This window comes from Saccoglossus kowalevskii, chromosome 3 (assembly GCF_978046115.1).
Source record: "Saccoglossus kowalevskii chromosome 3, keSacKowa6.1, whole genome shotgun sequence".
Taxonomy (NCBI): Eukaryota; Metazoa; Hemichordata; class Enteropneusta; family Harrimaniidae; genus Saccoglossus; species Saccoglossus kowalevskii.
Window position 1 is genome coordinate 13,169,194 of NC_140643.1, and position 17,357 is coordinate 13,186,550.

The window sequence follows — 17,357 nt, forward strand, 5'->3', positions numbered from 1 at the left end:
GAAAAAAACAGTTTACTTGAACAAGATATTATTTTTTCAATAAAATAAATACACTAATGTATGTGGCATGCCTTATGGAGCTATGCTTGTGATTTTCAAAAAAAAAATGTGAAAAGTGCCCAAAAAACTATTCCGCTACCTTAATTAAATAAAGTTATTATTATTATTATTATTATTATTATTATTATTATTATTATTATTATTATTATTATTATTATTATTATTATTATTATTATTATTAAGAATAGACAAATGGTGAATATCTGAAATCTAGCCAGTTTCAAGGTTGTAGTCAGAAAGTTCGGAAGCATAGGTCAGAAAGGTAAAGGACCAGGTCGATTTGGCCAGTCTAAGCCAAAGTCAGGCTGTTATGTTTGTGTTCACTCATCAGTCAGTTGTCCTAAGCGTTATACAAGTTCCAAGCCTTAGGTTAAGTCAGCTGCTTTGTTAGCATGTAATTGGAATACTAATGATTCTATGTTGGTAAGGTCGGGCAATGTGTACGATGACCCCAGTGTATGATATTATTGTTGGTAATATTAGTGGTACTAGGGAGCCTAAGGATCCTGATTCTGGTTGTAAGCTAGGTTTAGCTCATGAGGTAGGGAATGATGAGGCTAGTTCGCCCTCGAGTGGTGAACACAGTACTCCTTCGAGTGGTGGGACTAGTATGCCCACTGGTGGTGAAGGTTGTTGTCCTTTGGATATTGAGACTAGTGTTAATGAAGGTTGTAAATCTACTAGTAGTCATGCTAGTGTGCCCTATAAGGATGACGGTTGTTCTCTAAGTGTTGAGTTATGAGAGCCTTCAGTTAGTGGGAGTGGTTGTGAACCCTCTATCCTAGTCAGGATGACAGTGTTGTTGTTGTACAGGTGGTGTAGACTAACATAAGTTAGCTGAGAGAAAGCCATTACATAGGCTTATAGTTCCTGTGTTTAAGAAAGTGCATAATGAGGTTGATACTAATGGTGGTAATAAACCTAGCACTGTGGATACAGTACCAGAGGCACAGCAGTCTGATTTACACATTAGAGCGTGCTAGGAAGTTAGTGAGTACAGGTGAGAAGTTGGTCGTAACAATCGATCAAGGTTTTTGATGAACAAAGGGCTGACGTTTCAGTCACCTCATGTTGATAGAGGACTAGTGTGTTCCCAATTAGTTGTACCATTGTGTTACTGTGATCAAGTACTTGCTCATGAGTCAGTTAGGCAGGTCATAAGAGTGCTAAGAAGACTACAGATAGAATTATAACGCAATTTATTGGCCTGGAATGCAGTATGATGTTATTAGGTATTGCTGGTCATGTGATATATGTCAGAAGACCACTTCTAAAGGTCGAGTTAGCAAGGTACCATTAGGCGATATGCCCGTGATTGAAATTTTAAATGCTAGCTATGGATCTGATTGATCTGATCAATCCAGCGACTGAGAGAGGTCATAGGTACATTTTAACTGTTGTAGACTATGCTTCACGGTACCCTGAAGCTGTAGCGTTAAATTATTTCTGGGGTGGTTGCTGATGCATTAGTCAGTATATATAGTAGGGTTGGTGTACCCAAAGAAGTTTTAACTGATTTAGGGACACGGTTGTATCTGACATTATGACGGAAGTGAGTAGAGTGTTGTCTATTAAGCAATTAGTAACTACTCCATATCATCCAGCATGTAATGGTTTGGTTGAGCAGTTTAATGCTACTTTGAAAAGTATGTTGAAACGTATTTGTCAAGAAGGATTGGGATAGGTATCTCGACCCAGTACTGTTTGCCTATGAAGAAGCTCCTTAAAAGAGTTTACGGTTTTACCTTTCGATCTTATTCACGGTAGGACTGCGAGAGGCCCATTGGTGATTTTAAGAGAGTTGTGGACGAAGGAGACCACTACACCAGAGGTTAAAACTACATACCAGTATGTCCTTGATTTGGGATATCGCCTTGGAAAGACATGTTAATTGGCTAAAGCTGAGTTAGCTAAGGCAATGGTTAGATACAACAAATTACTATGATAGGAAGGCCAGGGATAGGAAGTTCCATCCTGGTGACAAACTGTTACTTCCCACTGACAACAATAAGTTGTTGATGCAATGTTAGGGGCTGTATGTAATTAAGGAAAGAGTGGACATGATGGATTACAGAATTGATGTGAAGGGCAAGGTGAAAATTTATCATGCTACATGCTAACTTGCTGAAAGCATAATATGAAAAAGACAAACTAAATGACAAGAAACGGGTTACAGGTGCTGTGTCTGCACTGCAGTTGTTGAATACGATACTATTGTGTGATAGTGGTGAATTGGAGTCTGTGCCAATTCAGTGCAAGGAAACAATTGTTGATTGTCATGTTGAGTTAATTGTCGACCAGCACAGAGAGATTAGTTAGGTCAAAACCATACCCTTTACCATTCGCTATGACAGATGGCAAGAGGTTAGGAGTATGTTAGAGATGGGTGTAATTGAACCATCAAATATACCTTATGCTTCACCTATTGTTTTGCCCAAGGTGAGACAGCTGCTAGCAAGGCCACTTTCTGATTGACTCATGTGGAAACCCAGGTGGTGTACCTGAATCTGGGCCATTTATGCATATAAATAGGCTAGACTAAGGGTAGTTGTGGTCCACCATTTCTTCTGAGTCTCCTGTGTGTTGCTCCTGCAATATTGCGAGACATGTGATACATGCTTCAATCGTCATTCTGTGAGACTTGTATGAACTGCTCTGCAATCTCCTGCTATCAGCAGTGCCCTCCAGTATAACAGCTTTCCTCTGCGAGCAAGAATCCTGTATTTCGCGGTCGTTGTGTTGCAGAATTCATTGACTGTCATCAATGTTCACACCCTGGAACTGCGAGTTATCGCCAATGCACACTTCCCTAGAAAATCCCCTATTTTAGTGACTTTATTCATTGTATTATTCTGTGCTTTGTTTCTTGTTATTATTTTGAGAGGTATTAAAACCAGAAGCTTTAACTTAATATTTTGGTGTATATGTATATCATTTTTAGTACTATTGTCTTGTCCACCCTGTTTTAGCAGTGAAAGAACCCCCTGTCCAGTGTGAGTTCTGTGGGTGCCAATCTCAATAGCAATAAGGATGCCTTACACTGCGACAACTTTTTATAATGTATTTACAGTCTTAGGCTGAAATTTTAGAGCTTTGAATTCCACAAGCGGGTTTTCATTAATCATTCCAACTTTTCAAAAAACTAAGCTGGTGAATAATAATTATAATTGTCAAAAAAAAGAATGAAGGAACGTATGCAGGGCGTGATCAGTTAATAATTGTATTTGCGTAAACAGATTATTTATTGTCGCTGTAATTCATTTGTCGTGATTTACCGATTACTTCCTCAAACGAATGTAGAATCACGGTATTCTGGGCTTTGTTTTCCACTCGCTTGGCAGGGTAATGATAAATAATATTATCTGTTCAGTATCAAGTCAATCACTTTTTAATTTTAAATTAATTTAAATAATCTTATGTCATTATGTGTAGCATATATCATACCATATATAAAATATCCTATCAGTCTAATTGAGCGCTAAAGATGATGAATTTAATTTGATTGAAGCTTTTTCATATAACAATGGGGCATGAATAAATTATTTTTGTGGTACGCCATCCTGTTTAAGTTATCAATATTTGCTCACAGTTTTGTCAGTTACTGGGCGACAGTATTCCTTCACGAAATAACATTCCTCATAGATTAGATAATCGTATATTTGTGATCGATTCACAGAAACTTCCGTAACCTATTCTCTTAAGTACTTTTTGAGTTTTCATAAACAAATTCCATGTATGCAGATTGAACCATTGACCATCATGACTGAATATCGCGGTTTTATACTGCATTGTTTGATGAATTATTCAAGATTTTAATAATTCGAATATTTCTGGTAGTTTCAGATGTCTGTTAATATGTGTATGTTATAACAATAAATTCAGGAAATAACTATGAATTATTCAACTTTAAAGGGCAGTGACCGTCGCGCAGCGCGAGTTCTAACGTCGCTAAGAGTCCCATATCGAACAGGATCGCCGACCTTTAACATCTTCGCGCACGTAAGTTTGCACAACCCATTTATAGTGGTCATTTCTCATACATTGCTAATCCAGCTTCCTCCGTCTGTTTCCCGTTTTCGCTAGTGAAGAACTACCGAAAAGCGAAGCGGAAAAAAAGACGGAGGAAGCTGGGGTAATTCATTGCGTAATGACCGCAGAATTACTAAATTACTTAGAAAAATAAACACACGGCGATCGATTATGCAAATGACACAGAATGCAAGTGTCTACTATGTATCTATGATATCATAATAGTTTCTTTAGCTAGCATCACTAAAAAAACAAAAAACGAAGCGCCCTCTCGTGGATACAAATTATGTGGTATATTATAAAAACGTTTCCAAACCGATGAGATGAAAAGCATCGGCTACTGATGCAATACAACATCAAACTCAAATAAAAACATAATCATTCATTTTGATTTTGAATAATATATTTATTTATTATCAACAATTTTTGAATCAGAGAAAAATTATGTGTGCATATATTGGCCAAGCTTGTTGTACATAGATGCAAATGAGTATAGGAACCATTAATGCTGTAGGGTGTACTGGGAGGGGTGGAGGATTTCATGTTTGTAATGACTGGTTGTAATGCGGTATCTCGTTGTTTTCAAGATGCAGCCTGATATTTGTTGCTTTCTTGCTTGTTCAATTGTGGCTAAAATTTGTGTGGTGGGTGGAAGATGTGTTTATTGTTTGTTGAGTCATTGTTTAGACACCCTGCAGCTTGAAATGGTATGGTCCAAATCCAAATTCGATATGGTGGTGTTGAATATCTGTGCGATATGGCAGTGTCGTCTAAAAACCACGCATCAAAATGATTTCTGTTTATTTATTTACTGTTGTAGATCCTGAGAACTAGTCATTGAATATGATGTCGGGAATAAATGGTTTTCTGAACAAGCTTTATTAATTATTGCTGGCAATATTCCAGTATGAATTGGGAGCAAACTGTGACACCAAATCTAGTCGTTGTATTGTTATGCTTCTAAAATATTTTTTTTAAATAAAATAAATTAAATAGAAATATTATGTGTATTTTTGTATGTGGAAACATGGCTTGCCCACTAAAAAATATAAAGAAGTGTGGTCTGCAGTTCTTTTTTTTTTAATTTTTTTTATTTGTGAAAAAAACTTTAGTGTAAACAATAAAACACTCACAGTGCAAGGCTAGTTCACCAACATGTCTATTCTCTTGCCTGAGTGTGAAAGTACATGATTTAGTGACTACCTCTTATATTTTTAAATTTTAGATTTTTTTTTATTTGGAAGGTTCTTCTATAAAAATAGAACAGATAGATATATATGTGTGTGTTCAGTCAAAATGTGGTTGATTTTTTTCAGAAACTATAGATGTATTTATGAGAGTTTCCCCTAGCTCGTCAGTTGCTCTAATGCATCTCAAAAATTATGAGAGTTGTACATTTACGATGCTGAAAATATACGAAAAAAATATACGAATGGGAATAATTTTAGCCCGCTAGAGGGCGTAGTAACAATGTTAGAGATTGTCATCAGGGAAATGAAATTTCTGAACATGACGTATGATCATTTACTAAGGGACGGACCATTTGATATCCTGGAGGGGCAGGAGGATTTTGTGAAAAAAAATTCTATGACAATGCTTGAAAAAAAAATCTACACTATATGTATGTGAAAAGTCAAGACAACTTAAGACTGGACAAAAAATATTTTTTTTAAAAGAATGATTTTTATTGATCCTTTTTCTCAACAATTTCATCAACTATGTTGTTTAGCAGTTCTTTCACAATTATGACTGTCTGCTGTATTTCTGTATAAACTGTCTCTAACAATTTATATTGTAGTATCGATGGGGTGGTGGATTGACGAACATCTCACCGACTGTGGACAGTATATTGCATTAGCTAACTAAATACTTAACCGATGTATTATTCCGTGTTAAAATATTTCAAGTGTGATCCCGATAGAAGTAAACACAGAAACAATATTGGAATACGAAACTGAATACGAAGAAAGCCTATGTCGATACAGCACTCAAATTTATCCGTAATTGGATTATTCACTAGTGTGATGGTGCTGTTTCGGGTTCTATGTTGAACCCTTCATCAGTCGGAACAGTACTTGACCGAATTGTTCGATTTATTTAGCTTTAAGAATGTTCGACGTTATTCTTTCATTATACAATTTAGTTATAATGGAAAGTAATTCTTCGTCGTTTGGTGTGTCGTTTTTCACGCGTTTGTCAGTACGTAGAGTAGAACGTGTAAGTTTATCTTTCGAGTTAGTATTTCTACGAAATGCAATGAGGAGAGAATTTGGAAAAATGTTGCGGAGTAACTGATCATACCGAATTAAGTCTCAGTTTTTTAATAGGGCTCTTTTGAGTTTAGCACCTTGTCTATAAGGGTTGAATGTAGTTGTGAATATCAAATATTGAAACGTTTCCGTTGTCTTGGTGTGCGTTTTCACGTCTGATTTATGATTCAGATCATGGAAGCGTAGTCCTTTATATAGGTCAAGGTACGTGACTTGTGTCATGGAGTATTCAAATGTGAGCCGGTATTTGTTATGAAGCATATTAGCTTCCCGACAAATTTGTGTAATTCAGGTACGGTGCATTTGAATACTATGAAGATGTCATCTTAAAACGTTACCAAGTTTTAATATATCGAGCACCAAATAGTAAAATTCGATTTTTCAGTAGGTGTTTGGGTATAATATTCATTATTAAACTCGAATGCATTTCTTTTCAGAATGATTTCAAGGAGTTTAATTATATATTCCATAGGTAGTGGTTTCAAAGGACTATCATTGTGTTTGTAATTCGATTGTATTGCATTAGCCGCGGTTGCTCGGATCGCTTCTTCGTGAACAGTATTAGTATACATTGATACGACATCCATGGTTACTAGAACGTTATTTTCAGATACTTGTATTTTTTCAATTTTGTGATTAATTAATCTTTGATGTATGTTGCCTTTTAACGATTGGAATTAAGAGGTGGTCAATCAATTCTGATATTTTCTCTGTTGGACCAGAGCAACCACCGACTGATTATTGGTCTACCGAAGAATATACTGCCCTCTGGTGGTGGTTTGTGTACTTTAGGTCGTAAATATACGACACCTGGGCGTTTTAACTTTGTAATTATATTTATACGTGTCGTAATCGATTAATTCCCAACTGTACATTTCTGTAACGAGCTCATAGACCAAATTAGTTGTAACTATGGTATCGTTACCACTAATTTTAGTATAGTATTGCTCGTTGTTTAGTTGAAGAAGGCTTTCATATATATAGTCAGTTATATTCATGTTTGTAATGCCACGAACTTTGTCGAATGGTTTTATTACAATTGTGTTATCATGATGTAGTCTATTTATTGCTGCTCCTTCGGCAGAATCCATGTTTTTTTTTGACAAACTTAGTAATGAAAATAAAGTCATATCATTACTGAGTGATGAGAAAATGTCAATTCCTTTAGCACAAAATTTGAAAAAAGTGTTTTAATGTAAGACAGCAGCACCTCACAAACTAAGCCAGTAACACTTTACTTGTATACAATTTTTTTTCAGTATTTGAATTTGTAGTTTCAATTTTTCCCCCCTAATCTATGCTTTATTTTCTTAACTTTTCATGTAGTTATTTTTCTTTAACTAATATCTGATTTGTAACCATATCATCCCCTCTGGGGGATTTTATGTTTTATGTTGTAATAAATCAATAAAAAAACATTACAGGTTTAATGTATTCTATTCATTATTCTATTTTTGTTGCAATTGTGATATCAAATTTGATTTCTTCTGGTGTTTACCCATAATTCATTGCAACACCACAAGTTCAAACAGAGTAACACCCCTTAGGTCAAGGTTCAGCAGCAGGTAATGAACCCCTATTTGCCTATTTACCGTAAAATCTGTATTGAAAGTCACATTTCTAATAGAAGTCGTACCCATTCTTTTTGAACAACTGAGAACCAAAAATTCACCATTTCTCACATGTTTAGATGCTCTAATAGAAGCCGCATCCCTTCCATTTCAATGTATAATTTTAATAAAAGCAGCGGCTTCGAATACAGATTTTACAGTAGTCAATTAACTAGTATTAACCAGTAAAAAAGACCAGCAGTGATCAAAAACAAGGGAATATTCTTTTTTTGAAAAAGTACCGATAACTCACTTAGAACCTAAATCTGACAGCAAGATGCTAATTTCCTAAAGTTTTAATTTAGAATTAAATTTAAACATTATGGACCAATAAATTTGCTTTACTTTTAGAAATTTTCTTTCAATATCCTTCATAGTCTTTACCTTGAAGTTCATATTGCGTTTTTGTAAATTAAATGCTGTGAATGCCCAGAGACAGATCAATTCTACTTGTGTAGCATATTAACATGAGCATGTCAGAGCTTCTTATTTGATTGAAATAGAGACTACACCAACCCCTCCTGTCATCTTGGTCTAAAATTGTGATCCAAACAATCAAATACTTTTTCTCTCCACTCAATATATGAAGACAGAGCAATACATACAAGTAATTTAGATACACACAGGGGTAAAAGATATATTTATTCTATCACAATGAAAAATACAGCATTGGGGACTGAGCTGTCCCTATGAAGACAATCAGGAAAGTGAAGCTCAATGAAATATTTCTCTCATCGATTTATGTGAATATTGTTGGTCAATGTCTTCAATATAAACCTCTCATTGTAACATTCAATGTTTTCCATATCGATACAATTTCTGAAAGAACATTAGATTATAATAATTTTCTGTCATCTATGAGTTCATATTCAGTGACTGTAGAAATCTACTTGACTGTGCAAGTTTATAGTTCCATGAACAAATCCTGTTTACAGTTAACAAAGATAGTAATACTATAACAGAAAATACTAGATATCCTTTCATATACAGTGTTTTTAAGTCAACCATTCACAGGCAAACTATACTGTAAACTATATGTCACATTGAGTAAGTGAATTCTGTGTTCCACAGCAGGAATATTTCATTTTGATTGTCTCTAGTTTTCAGAATAGTCTTTCAATACATCACCCATATGATCATTATGTTTCTTGAATTTCATTCCTTTTCTGCTTGGTTTTCTTCTCTTTTGTACCTGTATCTAAAATGATAAAATCAGAATGGAGGCATTTATTACAAACAATCAGAACACTGTCAGAGCATGCAATAGTTATTACTGAAATCATTCTAGTACAAACCCCTCTCCAGTAACACTGAACGGCCCATGTTTATACCAAGGCTCTGCTATCCCACAGATTGCCCTAGTGCATCATGAGAAATTTAATTTGATTAGCCCACAGACTCACTCATCATTTGCTATTTACCGGTATACAAACTTTCCCTGGCTTCTAGCATACATGACCAATATCCAGCACCCGAATGGCAGAAATGCTTGATTTTGATGAATTTTAAGCATAAAAATGACTGGCATTTGGCCAACTGGAATCAGATCATGAAACAAATACACATGCATATGTATCCAAAGAGGTGGGCACGCATGGATTGACATGAACGAACACATGCACGGATGTCAATCTATAAGTCCTGTTTTCGAACTGTGACTGAACATGACTTATAATCAATGGATTGATGGATACAAACCAATTAAAAAAGTGTGCATAAAGATCCTGAAAAAATGCAACAACTAGGACAAATGTTTTCTCCCTCATATACCTTGACCTTCATCTACGATGACGCAGACAATGCAATAAAAAACTATTTTGTGCCATATCTTATACATGTACATGTATGGGAATACAATATAATGAACATATAAATCACAAACTGCTGACTTAGGTGGCTGGATGCATGCATAACTATGCATATTTAGGATAAATAATCACCTTGCATATAATTTCCTGCTACATATGCTGATGCAACTAAATACACCATGGGCCTGTCATGTAGAATTTTTAAAGTGGCATTCAGCCTTCGTAATGTTGTTAGAACTCATTATATTGAGTCTATTGAGGTATTTGGGCTTGTGAAAATGCACAGATAGTGAGAAAACAGTCAGTAACCAACGGAATCACTAGCGGTATATAACTAACCGACGCCTCTCGATCGTTACCGATTCAACCCGCGTCCATCCAGTGCTTTGTTATGAGAGTCAGTTCCCATCAGCTTAGGGAGTTCACAATAGCAACTCAATAAGCTAACAGACTCTGTCGCGTTGAGCGCTTTTACGAAATGTCAACCACTGTATATGTAACACAGTATGACTATGTGTTCAAGAACAAACTGTTCATGCTTTACAGGCTTGCTTACTTTTTTGCCACCTATATCCTGCATTGATGTGATTCCTTGTTTCTTTAAATATTCTTCTATTTTTCCTTCATCTAGGGAGTCAACTGCTATACTTCTCCAAAGTTTCTGAAAATCTAAGAATATTGGCAAACGTATATAGTATAGGATTGAAGGGGGGTGGTTGTTGCATGCATGATTTTAATGTAAACAAACAATTCATTTTACATGCGTTGGAAATGTTGCTATGAGATCCATTTGGAACAAGACGCAGGGACCACCACCCTTTAATGTGGCTAATTAGAACAAAATTTTAGAATTTTAAAAGCATATTTATTCTTGATATTTTGCTAAGTGAAAGGTTTTATATCAAACGAAAGACAAAAAGCAAATAAAAACGGCAGCACACACATTTTGTGATTGCCTTATACCCCGAAACTCCACTATGTTAGCCATTTTGGATTGTAAAATATGCAAAATGTATACAAGGCTTGTAATTCAAAAACAGTCATTTAACATTGGTTCCCATGTGGAAAATATCATACGGTGACATATAGTGAAAAAATAGTATGTTGTTATAAAATGGGTAATTCTGATTATCTCAAACTATTAAGAGTTTCTGGGAAATACTATTTATTTTCCATGAAATAATGCTTTTACATGGATTCCTATGGCAATTGTTCCAAAAATTTCCATTTTTGTCAAACAATTTCCCCTAAAACCATGATTTGTACAGGGTAAAAACACCCAAAAAACTAAGGCATCATAAAACATTTACCCTATTAACCTTAATACTAGTTCAATGTACACCTGTGCACCTAGATTTTAGTAGTTTGAGATGAAATACAATATTGCTACATTGTATACAAAATATATAAATAAGCAATTTCCTCACCTTCATCCACTGTAAACTGGCAGGACTTGTCATTATAAAATAAAATTTTCTTTTTGTCTACAGGTCTTACAACGATGATGATTTGATCTCCTAATATCTACACAGTGAAGACATAAAATGCATTGTTATAGAATATCTACAAATTATTTCCCTGCTATGCAACAAAGCCCTAGAAAAACACAAATTGAAAAGACTTAACCTTTTCTTCACAAGACTTCTCGTCCAAATTGTTCTGCACTCTTTTCTTAGATTTTTCAATATTTCTGGAAATAAACCCTAATTTTGGAGCCAAGAAAAAAATTTGAATTTTCAGTTTTTTTACTCAAAAACTTTTGGCTTTTGTTGTCACATTCTTCTGAAGGAAAGTGCAGACTATAAACAGGACTATTTTGTGAATTTGAAAAGAGAGAACTGGTGGCACAGGTTGGCACATTATGACACCAGTTGTCTATATTTTTGAAATCTGGCAACAAGTGTGTGTTTGACAACACATTTTGTGTACTACCTGGTAGTTCACTATCTACTGTGTTTACATGTCAAGTTTTATCACATGTATCATGTAGTAGCATTGACATAAACCATGTAATATTTTTATATATATATACATTTTGTATTATATTTTATATCACAAACTCATTCTCTCCACTGAACAGCCACTACTGCTTGCCAATTTAATGTTAAGATGTATGAATACTGCTGATAGAACTAGCCTACAATTTAGTTCAAATGTTGCCAATGTGTCTCCATATATAGCAGCCGTTCAAGGACTGTGTTGCTGTATGCAAATAACGCTTAGGACGTGCACAGAAATAATACCCCCAGTAATTCTGATGTCAGTTTCTGCTGGTGAAACAGCCCGAAATGCGTACGTGTGAATGTCAGGATATTTATTAAACTTGTTTAAGTCATTTTCATTTGTAAACAGCAAATGCACAGCAGTGATAACATCATTCTTTTCCCTATACGCTGGTGAATGGCTGAGTATTGCAAAACAGTCACTTTGTACGTGCACGAAACATAAGTAAGTGTGCCCTCCTATGGCATGATTGACATCACAAATTATAATCTTTTCAGGATTATCTCCTTGTGAGAGCATACCATCTTCACAATATGTACTTGCTCTATTAGAAGCATTAGCATATACAGATCAGATGTACAACAGTTTAAACACCAAACTGCTCTATATACTGTAAAATGACTAATTTTCACTGGGTTTAAATTTCACTGATTTAGCATTTCAGGCATATTCAGTGGTTTTAAATTCATGGTGTTATCATTTGGATAATGTGTTCTATGCTCAATTACATATTCACTGGGTTTTAATTTAGTGCATTTTTCAGTCAGCGAAATAATCAAAATTAAAACCCAGTGATTAATTAATACTTTCACAGTAATAAGCATTTTAAGTATCCCCTCAGATGCTTGTAGATTAGCTTCTAGTGAGGATAGCATTTTTCGTCTATTTTTGTTTTTCTTCCACATGGTTATTCTATAGACATACAAACCTTAACAGCCTTTTCTGCCATTGGTAGGCTCTCCTGTATATCTTCTAATAGTATACCTCCTAGTCCTTTCTGATCGTGTCTATCAAGTAATCGTAATAAATCTTTTCGACCTCGCAGATTGTACTTTGGTTTGAAAGAATATTTGTTACTCTCCGAGACTTGTATTTTTGGGTTGTTGCACAAAGCCTGCATTAAAATTATTAATAAAAATAAATTGTAGTGTCGGGATGTTTATAAGCTGCATTTTTTATAATTTTTTTTCATATTTTTAATCCATGGAATACTGAACAAAAATTATGTTTTATGTAAGGTGTACATTTGTCATCATAGTGTGTAGATAACAAATTTGGTTGAACAACAATTTTTCCAACTGCCTATCTAGGTTTTGTTTGTACCTGGTATATGTGTGAGATGGACATCCCATTGGTTTACCCACCATGTTGTGTTTATGTGCTTAATTTTTAGCAATGTCTTAAAACCTCACCTCTGTGATAAGCCAGTGTTTCTGTTTAAGACCAACATCAAGTTGGTTTGTTTCATCTAGTATTTCGTCTATTGTCAGGGCGTATGTATCACCACGCTGATGTCGCACCTAGTATGGTAAAACGGTAATTAGCAGCAAAGTTCAAGTTAGCATACACGAGAAAAACTAAACAAATAGTGTAATTGTTCTATCTGTAATGTATGCACTTACATAAAAAACAAAGGTGTGGCAAAATAAAAATGGTCAAAATAAGTTGTATTTTAATGAACCCGTATACAATAACTATGTTTTTTTGGGGGTTAAAATATTGGAATAATAATAAACATTATTATAAATCTGTCACCGTAATGCCATAATTTATAGCATGCCATAATTTTGCGTTATTTTACGGGGTATTTTCATCCTACCTAAGGAAATGTGAATACCAAATATGGAATGATTACGCGCGTAAGAGTCCTCTGATAACAAGTCATTGTTAATGACACAGTCCTCGTCCAAAATTTTGTGATCTGACATATCAATTTGATGCTGATTAAGTCATTGAGATTAGATTGAAACCATTAATAGGAGAGGGATTTGTAAAAAATTATGATTTAGTATTTTTACACGAGAATTGGACACTGGGCAGTCATATTGAATCAAAAATAATGTTGATGTATCTATTGGTATACTGTATTCATGGGAAAGTAGGCATGGATATCATGAAAAACAAAATGGCCACCAGTCAGTCATATTAGGTTGAATCACAGAAAAAATATGACATGCAACTATAACCCAATATGTATGATCATCATACCAACTTTGATCCAAATTGGCCTAGTCATCTCTGAGAAACAGCTCCGGACAAGTAAAAATGACGATTTATAGTGCTTTTACATAAAAATTGGGCGTCAGCCAGCCATATTGAATCGAATCACAAAAATAATGTTGGTGCGCATGTATCCCTTGGTATACTATCTTTGTACAAAATTTAAAGAGAAACATTCATTGCATTCATGAGAAAGTAGCATGGGTACCATGAAAAACAAAATGGCCAGTCAGCCATATTTGTTCGAATCACGAAAAAAATATGACGTGCACCTATAACCCAATATGTATGATCAACATATCAACTTTGATCTAAATTGGCCTAGTCATCTCTGAGAAACAGCTCCGGACATGTTTAGGTATCAGAAATAGCAAATTTTACATCCAAAATGGCCGCCAGTCGGCCATTTTTGCTCCGATCATAGAGTAACTTGACGCGCATTGTGTATTGTCTTAATGTAAAGTTTGAATGAAATTCGTCAATGGGTGTCCGAGATATAGCTCCGGACGTACGTACGGAGGGAGGGAGGGACAGACGGAACGAACCAAAATTAATAGTCCCCGTTTTCGGACTTCGTCCGAATGGGGACTAATAAAAACAAACATGGCTGCCACCCGGGTTTGACCGGACTCCACACAAAGAAGTTTGCTGATTCTGTTCTAAACTTTTTTGGATTTCGCGGCATTCCCATGATGTATCCTTGGAAGGAAAAGATGTATAATAATAAGGTTATTACTTAGACAGTACACTGTCGCAATGACCTCAGCTGCGCATCGGTCAATACTCCCACTGAACTGTCTTTGTGCATACTTTACCACAGATTACTGATATCAATGTATGATTGTGTACTATACATACATTCAAAATCTAAAATGGATTTCACATAGTTTAACGTCACATACTGCCAAACGCACTACCTAGAGGTTGTCCAGAGCTTCTGGGTTTATACATGGTCCTACAACAACAGGTTGTGATGAAAATGGTTCATGTGTTTATTTTCGGAATTATTATTCACTCACTCCAAATAATACGTTGACATTAATGATTTTTAAAAAAATCATCGTGGATTAGAGCAAAAATAACCAAGAACAAAATCGTCAAACAGCGTACACAAAACATGTGCATAAAATATCGAACTAGATGCATGCAATGATTTATTCATAGTCTGTGATATTTCAGCAATAGTTCCATTTTCATCATTTTGTCATTTCACTTTTGCTGATGTAGAAATATGCATGTGATAAATAGACAATTCCACAATATTTTCTCTTAGTTTGAGCTCAGTAGACACTCGTGATTACCAATTCTTGTCTAATGCTGGAATTGATACAAAACACTGGCAGTTATTACGGTACTCGTGTCTGCTGACACCAGCCTAAGAAACTATATACATGGATGTATGTGTGCTTTTTATATGTTTTCAATGCACGACCCCCCCCTTTCACGAGGCGCCTCGGTAAGTCACAACCCTCGATAAGTCGCGGTTTTTGCTTGGATCCCGACACCCGCGATTTAGCGAGGGCCACTGTATAAGTATCACATTATGACTTACCGGTAGTAGGCAACAAGTTTGATTTAATACAGCAAAAAAATCCTACATAAATTATCCTAGCTTAGGCAGACATACATATGCAAGAATCAATGACAACAACAGGAATCAGTTTGAATGAGCAGGTAATTCAATAGAAACTACATCTTGTATTGCAGGTGAGGAAAAGAGATATATTAACAATTCATATTACCTTCATATGATTAACTATTTTTGCAAGGATTCCAAACTTGTACTTGGAACTGGCTTTCAAATACTTGTAATTCAATTCAGTTGGTCTACTGCTTGCTACAACTGCAAAATAAATGTGACTTATTTTAGCGTTAAATTTATACATTGCATATGCATTGTAAAATACTTTAATTTAGCTAGAATTAATTTTCACTGAAAAGACTTTTTGTATGTCAGCACTCTGTCTGTAACTTTTGAGCTAATTCTTAAGGTTTCATTCATGTAAACACATCCCCTGCCGTAATGTCTTTATAGAACAGTCATTTTAGCTATCCGTGGAGTGATGTGATAATTTCTATGACAAGTGTACAACAAATACAGGACATACAATAGCATCAGTTTGTGGATACACAACTGTACCTTGACTTTTAGGAGAAGATGGTTTCTTTTTCTTTCGGGACGATTCTGATGCATGTGCATGTTTGTGTTTTCTCTTCTCCACTGTGGGCAGTGCTAATGCCCTTTTCCTGAAAGCATCCCTTTCTCTCAACAGTGCTGGATCCATACCAAATTATGATGATTTAAACTGAAATACAGAAAAATAAATATATGTCAGGTCAGACAGATACAATTAAATATTTGGTAAATAAAGTCTGGAATATTAATGCTGCTATCACTGCTCATGTACTAGATGTCATTCACTGGCTATGTCCCCCCCCCCCCCACACACGAGTATTTTTGGATTGAAGATACATATTACTACTTAGCCTGACATGTAGACGCTAGTGGCGCCCTCGCTGGCCAAACTGCACCAGACCCCACTAATGCCTGACAGAACAGTGTATGTCTCGTGCATGTGCATATTTTCTTTCCTCCCTTGTTATATATATAGTGCAGGTGGATTGACCAGAAACAGGTAGTGATTTTCGAGGGTTCGGAGCGTTGATAGTTCAATTGAATGATATATGCTTGCTTCACACACAGTCCCTCCACACATTACCAAACTGTATTAACTATATAATTTCTATTATTATACATCTGTCACCGTTATGACACAAGTTACAGTGTGCCGTAATTTTGCGATATTTTACGGTATTTTCATCCTACAACATTAGGAAATGCGAATTCCAAATATGGAATGATTACGCAGATGTACCGGGGTATAATTTTATAAGGTTATACTTTTCGGTATCCTCGTAATAATCTTAATATTATTTTGTGCAAGGGTAAGGTCCTGTGTCGGGACGTAGATGTTAATGTATTGACACGAATAGATCGTCAGGCCCCTGTAGTGCTAACTGCTAGCAGAGTTAAACAGAGAAGTGCTCAAACAAAAGTCCAATCCCAACTGCATGGCACAAGATATAACACACAACAACAGCAGTAGATTTTGGATTTTAGTCAAGGAATTTGTACATATGTTCCATGCGTGTACTATATGTCGGAACAAAACATGTGCTACTCCCAGACATCTACAATCAATGAAATATTGATCAAATTACGTTACTCACCGACAAAAACGTCAACAACAGTAAAAACAGCTGTCTTGTATCACTCACAATTTGACCCCGTGTAAATTCGCCACGAATAATATAGTGCATTCGACTTCATTCGGATTGTCGAAAATGGTATTACT

At 35.4% G+C, this 17,357-nt stretch overlaps 1 protein-coding gene across 1 annotated transcript; it reads right to left on the minus strand.

Annotated features, from left to right (window-relative positions):
* Nucleotides 1-8,580: 8,580 nt before the first annotated feature.
* On the minus strand, nt 8,581-17,357 carry LOC100377744 (general transcription factor IIE subunit 2-like). Its single transcript, XM_006823145.3, has 8 exons — nt 17,233-17,357; nt 16,142-16,307; nt 15,744-15,844; nt 13,194-13,301; nt 12,710-12,895; nt 11,205-11,301; nt 10,334-10,446; nt 8,581-9,167 (listed from the first exon to the last, which is right to left on the minus strand). Exons 2-8 carry the CDS (start codon nt 16,284-16,286, stop codon nt 9,066-9,068), a joined length of 852 nt encoding a protein of 283 aa, XP_006823208.1. The 5' UTR covers nt 16,287-16,307; nt 17,233-17,357; the 3' UTR covers nt 8,581-9,065.